The sequence below is a fragment of the Phyllobates terribilis genome, unplaced genomic scaffold (genome assembly GCF_046119375.1).
Source record: "Phyllobates terribilis strain yellow unplaced genomic scaffold, ASM4611937v1 Scaffold_4__5_contigs__length_816908805, whole genome shotgun sequence".
NCBI classification, from domain to species: Eukaryota; Metazoa; Chordata; class Amphibia; order Anura; family Dendrobatidae; genus Phyllobates; species Phyllobates terribilis.
Genome location: NW_027362764.1, coordinates 442228388 through 442245191, shown reverse-complemented (window position 1 = coordinate 442245191; position 16804 = coordinate 442228388). Strand labels below are relative to the sequence as shown.

The 16804-nt window shown below is 38.4% G+C and overlaps 1 protein-coding gene across 2 annotated transcripts in view; it reads left to right on the top strand.

Moving 5' to 3' along the window:
• LOC141265485 (cadherin-10-like) overlaps positions 1 to 16804 on the top strand; it is an 847801-nt gene that overhangs the window by 437013 nt on the left and 393984 nt on the right. For both annotated transcript variants that reach the window (XM_073678636.1, XM_073678635.1), the window contains one exon: positions 11201 to 11495. In XM_073678636.1, coding sequence (XP_073534737.1) covers positions 11201 to 11495 — 295 coding nt within the window. The remainder of the gene's footprint in view (positions 1 to 11200; positions 11496 to 16804) is intronic.

The window sequence follows — 16804 nt, the reverse complement described above, 5'->3', positions numbered from 1 at the left end:
TCCCCCGATACAATTCAATCTTGAAGAGTACGTCCTCCCCCTTAAACATTCACTGTTCACTCAACAATGAAGAATATTCTAGAAGGGTTCATCTGAGACTGCATGTAAGACTTCTTGTGGGGACGTCTCCACTGTGTGTGCAATTTACACACCCTGGTATACGTCAGTGTAATAAACATTTCCAGCTTCTCTCATATGGTCTTTCAAATCCTGCCAACTTCCCGATGGGGGAAGCCTGGACACAAGGACTCTGTATTTAGCTCACTGGATCAGGGGTCTGTCCTTTCCGTGGGGTCCTCCAATTCCCCCCTTCTCCCCAGTTTGTCTTGGGAAACGGCACACATGCCCAATGAGAACCAAACTTGTATCCATTGCGACCCCAGAGTGCTGACACCCAGTTAGGGTGGTGGTCACTTGGGGGCGTGGTAAAGGGAGCTCTGGGGAAACAGTATCTGGGCTGACCAGGGTGAGGGTAGATCCAGTGTCCCGAAGTACCTGGGCCTCCTCCCTGATGTAATTTACCTCCCCGAGATTACATTCCTTCATTGTGACAGTCATGTCATTATGTGTATTACTCACCACAGGTGGGGGGTTAGTCTGCAGATTGTGCCACTCCCTCTCAGCTGAATCAGTGAGAACCGGTCTTTGGCTTTGGGTTATGACATTGGCCCAGTGGCACACCAATCCTCGTCCTAGGTTGTGATGTGGGCTAGAACGTTCCCAGCATTCCCTGGCAAAGTGTCCCATGCGTCCACAGTTATGGCAGTTAAGCCTTCTTCGCCCCAACACGGGCCGTACTTGGGGGCTTGGGCAACCTCCCCCTCTTTGTGAAGTCTGAACTCCCTGCCGTTCCTCATCTGGCCGATCCATGGGTCTCGATGGCCTCCCTGTAAAATCCTGTTCCTGACTCACTGGGGCTGTACTTCCACGTTGCCCTGGTCGATTAGCAGACCAATCATCAGCCAATCTTGCAGCCTCATCCAGGCTAAATGGTTTTCTATCTGTCATCCATTCTTTCAAATTACCTGGGAGCTTTGACATAAATTGTTCCTGCATGATTATATACATTACATGTTCTGCTTCCTGAGCCCTCAGTCCTTCTATCCACCGAGTGCATGCCATACGTAGTGTGTTGACAAACTCCCGATGTATGTGTGCAGCGGGCTTGTCAGTCTCCCGAAACTTCCTCTGGTAGGTTTCCGGCGTGACAGCATACCTCTCTAGCAATGCACTGTGAATAGTAGAGTAATATCTCTGATCCACGGAAGACAAGTTATTAAAAGCTTCTCTTGATTTTCCAGTCAGGCCAACACTCAAATATCTGGGCCAGTCACTGACTGACACCTCATGCAGCAGGCAGAGGTTCTCAAATAACCGGAGATATTCATCAATTTCTGAGGTGTCCTCATTGAACTGTGGTATATCCCGGTACCTTAAATATGTAGGCCCCTCTCTCCTGTTATCCATTGTCCTCTGCACTGGGGCACGTGGGGGTATCGCTACATGCACACCCAGAAATTTGTTTAACACTGCCGCCCACTCTATCTCCGTGGCCCGCTCTCCTAGCGCGTCCAGCATCCTCCTCAACTCAGTCAGTCCATCCTCCGTCATCTCTTCTGCCAAGTCACTGCTCGGTAACTTTCCCTGGTATGCTCTCCAGAGATAGGTGATCCCACCGCTTGCCACCACTTGTAAAGATGTGCAGTTGTGGGTTGTAAGTAATCACCTAGGCAGATTAATGATGCAACAAAATTTTATTGATCACAGCCATGGTAATAATCAATTCTAGGTAAATGGCCAAAAACAGTTCTCTCAGTCCTCAAATTCCCAATCTGGGTTCAATAGTTCCACTGGCTTTGTATAAGGCCATACTCACAGTCTCCATTCTCTTCCTCCAATTTCTCCACCCAACTCTCCTAAAACATGTCTGTCCTTTCTTCCACTGGGCTCAGTCCCCTCCCAGGTCAGAAGTGATCACACACTCCCCATTAAACATTCACTGTTCACTCAACAATGAAGAATATTCTAGAAGGGTTCATCTGAGACTGCATGTAAGACCCCCTCTGGGGACGGCTCCACTGTGTGTGCAATTTACACACACATAACGAGATTATTGGCTTTTGGAACAATGGTTAGATACTCCTGAGATACAGATTAGTGGAATGCTGGACATTTTACAAGTGAATCTAGTGCACATACTGACAAGCTAGCAGAACTATTTAAAACATAACAAGTAAATCACTAATAAAATAATAATATTAACAAAAATGGTGGTCCGTTGCAGGAAAAGTATCATAGTCTATAGAAAAGGGGCAGCTCCTCACAGTCCTGTTGAAAAATAAATGATGGTCCAACTAAACGCAAACCGAATGGAATAGCATGCTGCTGCAAGATGCTGTGGTAGCCATGCTGATTGAGTATATTTTGAATAAATCCCCAACAGTGTCACCAGCAAAGCACCGCCACACCATCACACCTCCTCTTCCATGCTTCACGGTGTAGAGTCCATCCGTTCACCTTTTCTGCGTCGCACAAAGACACCGTGGTTGGAACCAAAGATCTCAAATTTGGACTCATCAGATCAAAGCACAGATTTTCACTGGTCTAATGTCCATTCATTGTGTTCTTTAGGCCAAACAAATCTCTTCTGCTTGTTGCCTGTCCTTGCAGTGGTTTCCTAGCAGGTATTTTACCATGAAGGCCTGCTGCACAAAGTCTCCTTTTAACAGTTGTTGAAGAGATGCGTCTGCTGCTAGAACTCTGTGTGGCATTGACCTGGTCTCTAATCTGAGCTGCTGTTAACCTGCGATTTCTGAGGTTGGTGACTCGGATAAACTTGTCCTCAAAAGCAGAGGTGACTCTTGGTATTCCTTTCCTGGGGTGGTCCTCATGTGAGCCAGTTTCTTTGTAGCGCTTGATGGTTTTTGCAACTGCACTTGGGGACACTTTGAAAGTTTGCCCAACTTTTCGGACTGACTGACCTTCATTTCTTAAAGTAATGATGGCCACTCGTTTTTCTTTACTTAGCTGCTTTTTTCTTGCCATAATACAAATTCGAACAGTCTATTCAGTAGGACTGTCAGCTGTGTATCCACCTGACTTCTGCACAACACAACTGATGGTCCCAACCCCATTTATAAGGCAAGAAATCCCACTTATTAAACCTGACAGGGCACACCTGTGAAGTGAAAACTTTTAGGGCAATACCTGCTATATATATGGTCTTGGGAATTATGCTATACCTACTGTGTAGAGATGCACCTTGAGTATATTACTGGATGATGGTTTCCATGCACCTAATGCATTTAAATGTGTCTAGGAGTGTAATATTTCCATAGACCTGTTTGTTTCTTAATGATCTATGCTTATGGTATCACCACTGCCGATTTGTTGAGGGATGGGTGTCTGCCCGACTATTTATATATAGTTTGGGCTGTTTTCTTTGGGCCATTTTGGCTGTTTTAATTGTTTTTATATTGCTGTTGTTATCTATATTTATGTGCTAATAAAGGTTATATATTATTTAAATGTTAATTATTATTGAGTGGGATCCCCATTGGTGCATATCTTCTTTTTCCTTCTCAGAACGAAACTTCATAGTTCACTCCTGTTCAGCAGCAGGTAGAAAAATTCTCACATTCCTGCCTGCTGCTGTCCTCGAGTCACCCATTCTCAGAATGAGGATCTTTATGGCACTTAGCCCTGGTGCAGTGGTAATCAGGGGAATGGGATAGTGGGGTTTATGTCTACCGACATCAAGCCCACAGGTTAGCAATGGACAGGTGTCTATCAGACCCCCATTACTAACCCAGCAAGTATAAAGAGAGGAAAACACACCAAAAAAAATCATTATTTTAAAAAAGCACAGAAAAAAATCTTTATTTGGAAAAGTTTCCCCAAATATTTCCCTCTTTCCCCTATTTAGTAAAAAATAATAATAATCCAAAGGGTCTGCTGTTATCCAAATGGAGGTCCCACGACGATCCCTATCTTCTTCATTCATTTTATGGAGCCCCGTTCAGAGAACACAGCTCCAAAATTTGGAGCAGCAGCAACTGCCGGGTCTTGTACTCTGCAACACATGGCTGCTGTGAACTGAGGTGACATCAGTAAGGTTATCTCAGTTCACAGCAGCGGGTTCTCAGAAGGGCAATGCGAGTGCTGGACTAATAAGCAACCACGAGTCTGGTACTTGGCACGCCTCTGTCCGGCACTCGCACTGCCCTCATGAGAACCGGCTGCTGTGAACTGAGGTGAACAGAACTGAGGCCCTATAGGTTACCAGAGTTCACAGGCACTGGGTCTCCCAGCAGCTGTGTGACTTGGAAACTTTATGGGAGCCTTTAAGGAGACTTTAAGGTTACTGGAGTTGCCAGCTACTGGAACACCTGGAGGCTGTGAACTAAGTTTACCAGATTTAATAGCCTCCAGTTATTCTAGCAGATGGCAACTCCAGTAACCTTAAAGTCTCCCTTAAAGGCTCCCTTAAGGTTTAAAGGCTTCACTGCTGGCTCAAGACCCGATGGCTGTGAACACAGGTTACCAGAGTTCACAGCCTCCAGGTGTTCCAGCAGCTGGCAACTCCAGTAACCTTAAAAACCCCATTAAGGTTATCTGTTCATGTGCTGCCTTTATGAGAAAAGGCCACTGTGAACTGAGGTAACCTTACTGACATCACCTCAGTTCAGAGCAGCCAGGTCCCATGACATACAGCATCAGACCTGGCAGTGGCTGCTGTACTACTTTATGCAGCTGTGTTCTCTGAATGGGGTTCTGTAGACTGGATGAAGAAAACTGGGATCATCGTGGGACCTCTATTTGGATTGCGGCAGACCCTTGTGGATTATTTTTTCTGGTAATAAATGGGTAAAAGACGGAACTTATAGGAGAGTGATATTTACAAATAAAGGACTTTTCTCTGTGAGTGTTTCTTTTTTTTAACTACGGGGTTAGTAATAGGGGTTTCTGACCGGCACCTCTCCATTATTAACCTCCGGGCTTGATGTTAGCGGACATTACACAGCTGACATCAACCTTAAATCCACTACCCCAATTGCAACCACACCAGAAAGAGCTGAGGCTAAGGGCCAGAATTGGCGCATCTAATGGATGCACCATTTCTTGGGCGGCTGAGGGCTGGTTTTATTAGGGTAGGAAAGATCTATGGCCCTTCCCAGCCTAAAAGTATCAGCCCGCAGCTGTATTTTTTGCCTTTGCAAACCCTATGCAATTTTTTTTAGGCTTTCCCCATTTACTAATAACCAGCAAAAGAAAAACTGACAGCTGTGATCTGCTATTAATAAACTGGGAAGTCAATGCATATTAGCCCCCTCTTTCTCTTGGCTGGTTTTAAAAAAAGGGGGGCCCAATTTAAATTTTTTCCTTAATTTATTTAATAACAAGTACAGTAAAATACACACACAAGGCACTGCTCCACTCTTCCACTTGGAACTTCGCCTCCTGGTTCAAGATAATTATTTTTTTTCTATTTTAAGTAATTTTCCTATCCACATTTGTTCTGCTCTTACCCCCATTTTGCTTCCTTTTGCCCCCCCTTTTAGCCCTCACTATGACCATTTTACAGCACCAAAATTTGGGTCTCCACTAACTTATATGGGGTTCAGGTCCAGGGGTCAAGTTCGGGTTAAGTTCTGTTACCTAAACCAAACTTATTTTCTCAAGTTTGGCCAAACTTGCCGAACCCAAACTTTCATGCATCAACTCATCCCTACTTGTCAGTGCGCCTATACCTGATAAGTAATCAGTAAGAACTTTTAAGGCACAGTGTAAAGCTCAGAAGGGAAGGAGCCCCATATTGTAGTGCAGATTTGGCTGTTATGATTTGAGAGTACAATAATCCACTGGAAGAGCCCCTGAGGTGCCATAACCCCCCATATATGACCTAATTTTACTATTTACACCTCTCAATGAATTCATCTAAGGGTGCAGTGATCATATTGACACCACGGGTGTGTTACAGAATTTTATACCATTGGGCAGTGAAGAAAAATTAATTATATTTTTATGACAAAAAATTTGTTTTAGCCTAAAGTTTTATATATTCACACTGGGAAATGGGTAAATATGGCATCAAAATGTGTCACATATTTCTGTGTGGCTGTGTACTATTGCTTAGCCACATGGCGAGACTCGGGAGGGAAGAGCACTATTTGACTATTGGATAACAAATTACCATGGAATAGTTTGTGGACTCCATATACAGAGCCCTTAAGTGCCAGAAGAGCAGGATTTTCTCTCTAGTGACCCCATGTTGGAGATTACACTCCTTTAGGAATTTATCTACAGGTGTAATGGCAATTTTAACTCCATGTGTGTTTTCCAGAAACAAACAGTAGTGGATGTCGTGGAGTAAAAATTGCAAATCAGTCAGTGTAGTGCTCAGTACATTGTATTGTCCAAAACATTGCAGTGCCCATACATTATGCTCAGCTCATGCTTTTGGAGACATGCATTCGTAAATTACGTGAACTCTCATCGCTGTGGAAATGCCAAACATGTGGTCACTAAACGTGATTTAGGCATACTGGGGCTTAGAAGGGAGAATAGCATTTGAATTTAGGAGCGCAGAGTTTCTCGATTTGTTTTGGGGGGGCGAGGAGCCATAGCGCTTTTTCAATGCTTTTTGTACTACCAGTAATGTGGAAGCCTCCTATATTTCCACTGACAGATGATAGACTTGAGTGTGGACTGGCTTTTTTGTGGATTTAGTTGAAGCTTTTATTGGAAATATTTTACATAACATTTTGGATTGCATTTATCCTCCGCTATCGCTGAGCACTTACATTGAGGTTTCCGTTTAAATCTCAGAATGACGTGATTCATATGAAACCCTGAGGGATCCATTCAATGTAATAAGGCAGCAGAGTTACTCTGTACTCTGTCTGGCCTCTGTTCAGTGGTGTCCTTCTTTTTAGAGGTACACAAAACTGTGGCCGACCGCGCTTTTATGCATGCTTAAAAAGACAAACACCACTGGATCATAAGCCAGACAGAGTCCACAGTGTCTGCCTCTTTATAGGCATTATTCTTTTGGGGTTTCAATCTGAATCAAGTATTTTAGAGTTTTACACGGAAACCTGGTGTACACTCTCAGCGTAGAGTGCAAGATAAATGTGAGCCGAGCCTTACTGCGATCTTTGGGAGACAGAATCATCATCAGGTTATGAACTGGTTTTATTTATTTTTTATGCCATTTCTTGTGCAGTATTAGTGAATAGACAACTTTATTCTTCACGCTGATACAATTACAGTTATGATTTATATATTTTTTATGTTTGGCTGCTCTCACACACTAAAAGACGCTTTTTTGCAGAATAAAGTTTTTGAATCTATATTTTGAGAGCTATCATTTTTCTATATTTCTGCGAGCAAAGTAATGTGAGGGCTTGTCTTTTGCGAGACAAGTTGCTGTTATTATTAGTACCATTTTCGGGCACATAACATTTCTTGATCACTTTCTATTATGATATTTGGGAGGCAGAACAAACAAAAACTTTCACCATATGGTAAAAGTGATAAGACCGCTAAAACTTAAAGCACATATTTATCATTTTTTTATGTTTTGCTGCTTTAACACATTAAAAATGATTTTATAGAAAAAGGAATTGTTTTTGCATCGTTATATTTTAAGAGCTCTAACTTTTTAATTTCTCTACTGACAGAGCTATATAGTGGCTTGTTTTTTGTGAGACAAGATGATGTTTTCAGCTATTCCATTTTTATCAACATTCAACTTTTTGATCGCATTTTATTCCACTTTTTGTTCTGCAGTATGATGAAAAAGCAGGTTTTTTTGCTGCTTTTTTTTCATGGTGTTCACTGAAGGGGTTAAATAGTGTGACAGTTTTATAGGTCGAGTCTTTACGGAATGCGACAATATTAAATATGTACACTACCGTTCAAAAGTTTGGGGTCATTTAGAAATTTCATTATTTTTGAAAGAAAAGCACATTTTTTTTCAATGAAGCTAACATTAAATGAATCAGAAATACACTGTGTACATTGTTAATGTGGTAAATGACTATTCTAGCTGCAAACATTTTGTTTTTATTGCAATATCTACATAGGTGTATAGAGGCCCATTTCCAACAACTACCACTCCAGTGTTTTAATGGTACATTTTGTTTGCTAACTGTGTAAGAAGGCTAATGGATGTTTAGAAAACCCTAGAAAACCCTTGCACAAGTATGTTAGCCCAGCTGAAAATGGTTTGGCTGATCTTAGAAGCTATAAAATTGACCTGCTTTTGACCTAGTTGAGAATCCGGAGCATTACATTTTGCTTGCTCTATGAAAACTCTCAAAATGGCCAGAAAAAGAGAACTTTCATGTGAAACTCAACAGTCTATTCTTGTTCTTAGAAATGAAGGCTATTCCATGCGAGAGATTGCCAAGAAACTGAAGATTTCCTACAATGGTGTGTCCTACTCCCTTCAGAGGAGAGGACAAACAGGCTCTAACCAGAGTAGAAAGAGAAGAGGGAAGCCCCGCTGCACAACTGAACAAGAAGACAAGGACATTAGAGTCTCTAGTTTGAGAAATCAACGGCTCACAGCTCCTCAACTGGCAGCTTCAATAAATAGTACACGGAAAACGCCAATGTCAACATCTACAGTGAAGAGGTGACTCAGGGATGCTAGCCTTCAGGGCAAAGAGGCAAAGAAAAAGCCATATCTGAGACTGGCTAATAAAAGGAATAGATTAATATGGGCAAAAGAACTCAGACATTGGACAGAGGAAGATTGGAAAAAAGTTTTATGGACAAACGAATCAAAGTTTGAGGTATTTGGTTCACACGGAAGAACATTTGTGAGATGCCAAACAACTGAAAAGATGCTTGAAGAGTGCATGAGGCCAACTGTCAAGCATGGTGGAGGTAATGTGATTGTCTGGGGTTGCTTTGGTGCTCGTAAAGTGGGAGATTTGTACAAGGTAAATGGGATTTTGAATAAGGAAGGCTATCACTCCATTTTGCAGCGCCATGCCATACCCTGTGGACAGCGCTTGATTGTAGCCAATTTCATTCTACAACAGGACAATGACCCAAAGCACACCTCCAAATTATGCATAAACTATTTAGGGAAGAAGCAGGCAGCTGGTATTCTAGCTGTAATGGAGTGGCCAGCGCAGTCACCAGATCTCAACCGCATTGAGCTGTTGTGGGAGCAGCTTGACCGTATGGTACGCAAAAAGTGCCCATCAAGCCAATCCAACTTGTGGAGGGGCTTCAGGAAGCATGGGGGGAAATTTCTCAAGATTACCTCAGCAAATTAACAGCTAGAATGCCAAAGGTCTGCAATGCTGGAATTGCTGCAAAGGAACATTCTGTGACCAAAGCAAAGTCTGAAGGAGAAAATTATTCTTTCTAGTAAAAATCATTATTTCTAACCTTGTCAATGTCTGGACTATATTTTTTTAATCATTTTGCAATTCATTTGATAAATAAAAGTATGAGTTTTCATGGAAAACACAAAATTATCAGGGTGACCACAAACTTTTGAACGGTAGTGTATGTATTTTTGTTTGCTTTTTTACATACATATAGCTATTTATATGTATGTAAATTAGTTTACTATTTTTTTCATTTTTATTGTTTATTTATTTTGTGATTTTTTTTAAATATTTTTACGACTTTTTTTTAACTTTGTATTTACTTTCTACTTAGTCCCCCTATGGTACTTTTATTAGTCTGATCGATGGTATATCTATAGTATAATGTTTTGCATTGCACTAGTATTGCAATACATTATATCTGTCAATTCTGCACTGACGTATGCCTCTTAGACCATACTCTGAACATGGTCTAACAAGTTTGCCATAGCTGGCATACCCGCAGGTCGTCATGATGATGTTGGGTTTCCATGGTAACGATCAGGCTCTCGTGATGACTTCGCGGGGGTGCTGATGTTAAGAGTTAGGAAACCTTTCCTTTTCCCTGGCTTCTAAAGGCTGTTATCGATATCAATCTCGGTACTTAAGGGGTTCAATGGCCTGGGGTTTTGCAGTCACTGCTTAAGTTAAAGTTGAGCTCCTGCCAACGATCGTGTGGGTACTGCTTCTGTGCCCTCATGATTGCAATCACGCAAATGTATGTTATTTTTGTGGGAACCGCTTCCCGACCATGACGAAACTGATGCCAAATCTTGTGAAAGGGTTAAAGGAAAAAGGATGATCACCCCAAAAATTGACCTAATTTAATTTTCTTTTTTCTTTATTCACTTTGCATTAAGTCAATTGGTAAAACTATTTCAACTATACTTGAATGCACTTTTACTTTTAAGCTTTTTCCTACACCTGTCTAACACTTTTTCATAGTACTGTATATGTTGATGTTATGTAGGCAAAGTGTAGCACAGAATAAGCAACTTTTAGCTTTAACATCTGTGAGATAATGCAGTTTTATTTTACTGCATTCCGTTGATTTATCATTTGTGAAGATATATATGGCACCTGTGCATATCATTATGAACTTTGTTGAGCAAAGTCTTTGTATATAGTAAATAACAAAGAGAAAATACATTTACTTCAAACTATTAATTTTAGTATGCTGCTAAAACAATGTAGGGTCAACAGGCATTCATCCACAAGGACTAGCAAAACTCTAAAATTGCAGGGTTTCTTTAGTTTTTTCTTGAAAGCTAACTAGACAGGATTTACCAGACTGTCTTGTAGTTAATCTGTTTTTATTCATTTATATAAGCTTCTTTTCACAGCAAGCACATGGATGTCTGGAAGTCCCATTCATATACACTGTTCAGTCACGGAAATTTCTGAAACAAATCTGCAGCATGTGCATATACCCGTAGACATGCTGTTTTAATCATGTTGTACAAAAGACAGGATATTACATCTGGAGACACTATCAATCCCTATTAATAATATAAATACAATTTTATCAAAACCTATATTGTTAAATGGAAACTGTGTTTGCTCATTTTGCAAAATAAGAAAAAACATATATCCTGTAATGCCATGTAAATATTAATATTTAAAGTTGTGAATTAAAAGTAAATTGTTCTAGATTGCTCCAAAGCTGATACCATGTAAATAGTTTCCAACATCTAATATATTATTTTGGTAGCAATGATAAATTGTTAACTAGGATCAGTACTGTATGTCATAGCAATTGTTCTTATCCATATACACAAGTATTAATTTTATTTTATTTTTTTCTTTTGTAGCTCCATTCAGATCAAGATAAAGGAGATGAGAGTCTGAGGTACATCCTCTCAGGAGATGGAGCTGGAACACTTTTTGTCATTAATGAGAGAACAGGTGACATTCATGCCACGCGACGAATTGACAGAGAAGAAAAAGCCTTTTACAGCTTGCGTGCCAAAGCAATAAATAAAAGCACAGGGCTAGCTGTGGAACCAGAGTCTGAGTTTGTCATAAAGATACATGACATTAATGATAATGAGCCCACTTTTCTAGAACACATTTATACTGCCAGTGTCCCTGAAATGTCTGATGTTGGTAAGAAACATATTTGTCTCTCAGCTTGCATCCTGAATATTTGTGGCTCGTTGTGTTCTTAAATGACAAAGCTTTTGCTCATATTTTTAATAAATGATGTTTTACCAAGGTCTGTGAAAAGGAATTAAATTGATGTATTTTTTGCAAGAATAATAGATATAGATATACCAGTTCAGTGTTTCATCGCTCTGTCTAAATTTTAGACAGTGCAAGCTTAGACTAGACAGTCTCAAAATGCACCAAATTTTTCAAAGTGTCTCATGCTGAAAGATAAATCTGACTTACCTTTAGACGGTCTAGTCTTCAGGTGCAATTACACCAATCAATTCTGATGCGTTACCAATCAGCGATCATTTAGCAGCTTATTTATACAGGCAGACCGCTTTTCAAATATGCACTGAAGGATCTGTAATACACTGCCATTATCCTCTTCATCATGGGACTTGTTTACACAGGACAATGCACTGCAGAAATCCGGGATCTTCTGTGCAGCGCAAAAGATAATTTCAACCAATGAATGAGCATTTTACTTGTTCATTGGGTTATCCTTAGACTGTTTAGACTGTAAGATTATTAATCCATGATAATCTTATCATGTAATTGAACGGTTAAAAGTAACCGTTATTTTAATTTTTGTTTCATAAATTAAAAATATACTAGAAAATAACACACTTTGTGATATGTCTTAACAGAGAAATATGTTTCTTTCTCCTCCTGGACTGATTAATCATTTTCAAAATGTTCAGTTCACGGGTATTATCTGTATTCAGTGAAGACAGATTTTTACATTACTGATATAGTAGATGGAGGCTGCTACTGATAAGATTCTATGTAGACAGGAGGAAGAAAGACCAAGAGCCAGAGATTCTTTCTCCTACTCCCCCTCACCCATTACATAGAATGATATCAGTGGCAACTGCCATCTTCTATCTCAGTAATGTAAAATCTGTCTTCACTGAATACAAATTTTACCCCTGAACTGAAAATGTGGAAAATTAATAATCAGATGAAGAGGAGTGTTCTGTCTTATACTTTCTCACGGTGTGCAATCTGACATACAGCATAAACCTTCTTTGTCTTCCAAAATAAGCAGACCATTCTCTGTAGTCTAACTTGTTTATTGGTGAACAGATGGATGTATAAAATGGGAATGTATGAATGTGGTAAAACTACCAGAATACAAATAACAGGTATAAGTATTGAACTTAGAATATCACATAACTATGACATTTACAATTAACATTGAAGGCAGAGAGCAAGATGGAGCTTGTACATGTGAACACATGACCAAGTAAAAATTGCCATCTGTTTTAACAACAGTTCTGTATAACACAATATCACAGAACAAAGATAGTTCCCTTACCAGATATACTTTACAAACTCCAGGATAATGGAGTTTTAGTAACATAATGCATGAGAAATATTTGCACAACTGTTCTGCTTCTTACAATATTACTGCTTCACCAGGACCTTATTGCCTAAAATGCATTGGTTGCTCCCACAATGCAATTGACATCTTTACAGCTTTACAGAAAAACAACATGTAATACAATTAAATGTCACCAGATGGTGCTATTACCATATTAGATGTCACTAACATTAAAGCTTATTAAAGAGACAACAGTAATTTTAACCTCGTCTTTTGCCCTAATGGCAGAACAATGAGAAAGAAGCAGATTTCTTTAAAAATATTTATTGCAAATTTTATTATTTTCATATGCACTGTTGATTACATTAAAACTTTAAGTTTATATAATTGGCTAGATTACTTTAGTCCACACACTTTTGGTATAATTTTGGGACTTGAAATAACATAGTAGGTTACGGCATTTCTCCATCCATGTTCTGATAAAGCCACATACAGTAAGTGAGCATTCACTGATATTTACAGTTTTCCAGTTTAGAGTCTGTTTCTTCGATTCAGATGAGCTGAGAAAGCTTTTGGCTAGTTTCCAATTTTAATTTAATGGAAATATTTTTTAAAAAATGTTAAAACATTACATTTGCCTTATCTAACTGCATACTTTATTCCGCAGTTTGCATACATTATATTTCTTTAAATATGTGTATTAAAACCAACCTTTTTAAAGGGAGCCTGTGAAATTGAACAAGCTTTCTACCATCATCATTTTATAAAGCAATTTCTGTGTAAAAAGATTAAGCATAACTTAAAGGGAAGCTGTCATTATGAAATGCATTCCAAACTGCAGACAGCATGTTGCAGAGTGGGTGAGGGGAACAAAGTAATATGTAGCTTTGTGAGTAAAGATTCATTATTACTTGTGTTTTAATAATTCTATCCTCTGCTCTTTTTACAACTTTTGTTCAAGTTTGCAGTCCCATTAGTAACTGGCAATTTTCTTTGTATAATTGTGCATTCAAAGAAAGTTATGTCATTGATAAATCCACCCACTGGACAAAAAATCAAAGAAAAAGCAAAGGTTGAAATTACGAAAAAAGACAGGTTATACTGAATCCTTTCTCACAAAACTATATATCAATCTGTTCAGCTCCCCCTGCTCAATAACAAGTATTGCATTGTCTGTAACTGGCTGCAGAATCAGTTAGTGGGACTGGCCACATTATTGTCTTTATTTTCACTGCTGTGCTGGGGACATGATTTTGTTTACAATTACAGGTATATAAGTACTACAGTCTATTCTTCTGTACTTGCTAGTGCAACTTTCCTCACAGACTGCATAGCTTTCCAGTTCATAAATGACTGCTAGTGTCAGAACATGTGACCAGATCAATCCATTAGCCTAACCCAATTAAAAAAACACCTCAACTAATAGCTGTTTTGCTATTAGAGGAAGCTGATGGACAGGTCAGGTCACATGATCTTTCTCAGCAACCATTTTATGGAGTGCAAAATAAGAGTTTGTCACACCTGAATATAATAAGTGTACACAAAATAATGTCCCCAACTCAACTTTTAAAGTAAAAATAAACTAACCAACCACTTTATCTGCATTTCTTATTTTAATATTTAGTATTACTTTAATATACAGTGGGAATATGAAAAAGTCTACACAACCTTGTTAAAATGCCAAGTTTTTGTCATCTAAAAAAATCATGCCATGAAGACTCATTTCAAACTTTTTTCACCTTTGATGTCAGTTACAATTTGTACAATTTAATTGAAAAAACAAACAAAAAATTATTCCGTCTTTTTGGGTCAGAGTCTATCAGCATAACATATCTAGAATTGACAATCTTTGCCCACTCTTCCTTGCAGCAGTGTCATTGAGGTGCTTAAAGATTTAATTCCTCTTCATCTGCCGCTTTTTTAACAAAGGATTTTGTCACAAATTTGACTGATATTTTAACTGTTCAGAATTCAGTCCACCTTGTCTAAAGACCACGTTTTATCTGTCAAAAAACATCCCCAAAACATAATGTTGACTCTACCATGCTTTACTGTGGTGGTTTATGTTTTTTCTGGTGAAGTGCAGTCTTGGTATCGTACAAAAACATACTTTTTGAATCTATCCCCCAAAAAAGTTCAACTCTGCTCTCAATACATACAGTATATATATATACATACAGTACCTATATCTATCTATAGATATATAGATATCTATAGATATCTATATCTATATAGATATCTATAGATATATCTATATCTATTGATATATATATATATAGTATCTATACATACAGTTCACCACTTTATTTTGGCAAACTTTATATAGGTTTTGGCCAAATCTGAAACAAAAACGTCCAGCTAACGCAAACTTTTTTTTAGAAAAACAAGTGAAAAAATATTATTTAAAATATCATTTATTTGAATGCTCTAAAAACAAGAAATAACATAGTATTAGTCCTACGCAGTTGGGCACTGCCACGCTATTAATCATATGCTATGAAACGAGCAGGCCAAAATGTGTAGGCCCAAAATTATGTTGTTTCTTGTTTTTAGAGAATTCATATAAATAATGTTTTTAATAATATTTTTTCAATTGTTTTTCTAAAAAAAAAATTTTGCGTTTTTTGTGGTAGTTGGACTTTGTTGACTTTTTCTCTTCATATTTTGCAAAAAAACTATAGAATATGATTTGGAGCGTGGTATTACTCTAAACAAGTAGGCCTAATACTGTGTTTTTTCTTATTTTTAGAGCATTCAAATAAATGATGTTGTTGATGGTATTTTTTTTACTTGTTTTACAAAATAAACATTTTTTGCGGTATCTGAACATTTTTGCCTTTTTCTCTTTATGTCTACTTACCTGAAACCAGAGTCAGGATTTGTCCGTGAACCGTACCCCTTGTAAATTATTGCTTGCACTGGTGAGCTGATGTGAATTTTGTTTTATCTTTGGCCTAGTATAGCTGGGTTTGGATTCTTTTCTTTATAAGAAAAGGCTTTTATCTTGCCACCCTACTTTACAGGATAGACATATGAAGACATATGACCAATACAGGTGACTGTTGTCACTTACAGTAGACAACCAGTTTATTAAAGTACAGTACTTTAAGCAAATTCCTGCTGTTCCTTTTGGCAGCCTCCTAGAACATTGTTTGAAGGGATGGCAATTTTCAGGTAAAGTCACTGTTGTGCTAAATTTAAGCCATTTAGTGAAGACTGTCTTCACAATGACTTGGAATTTTTTTTCCTCCTTCTCCTGATTGATACCTATCAACAATGAGAAACCTTTTCTATGTTGTAAACTTTTTACAGTCTGTGGCTTTTGCTGTAAAATGTAACTAAATGAAATGACAGGAAAATCCTACTAAAACATCTAACCTTTATATTGCATTAATCAGAATCCCTTTGAATGATGGCAGACCCAAATCCCTAATTACACAGGTCTACAAAAAATATTTTTTGTAATCATCGCAGTTGACCTTGTACTTTTCTGAATCATTTTTTTGTTCTGATTTCAAAAATGTATATAGTTTTTCTGTAGCAGGTATAGTTTCCATGGAGCAGCATCATTATTATAAGGTAAAAGAAATATACTGGCGACATGAAGAAAACAGTAATCTACATATCAGAAAAAAATGCTTGCCCTTACAAAACAGTATTTAATGAACCCAAATAATTTCATATGAAAAATAGAAACCAAAATATGAGCAAAAATTAAAAGCGCTTGACATTAGACTGTCATTGATACAATTTTTCAGGGTTGTCCCTATATAACATCCAACAGTAATCTGCCATCATTGAGTCATTCCAAAAACCCTTACCACCTCATAACAGTTAGCTCCTCCCCATAATGTGACTTTCCGAGAAGCAGTCATTGGCTGACTGCACTATCAATATTCCTTCCCATAAAACTCACTAAAAACTTTACTGATGTTGTCCC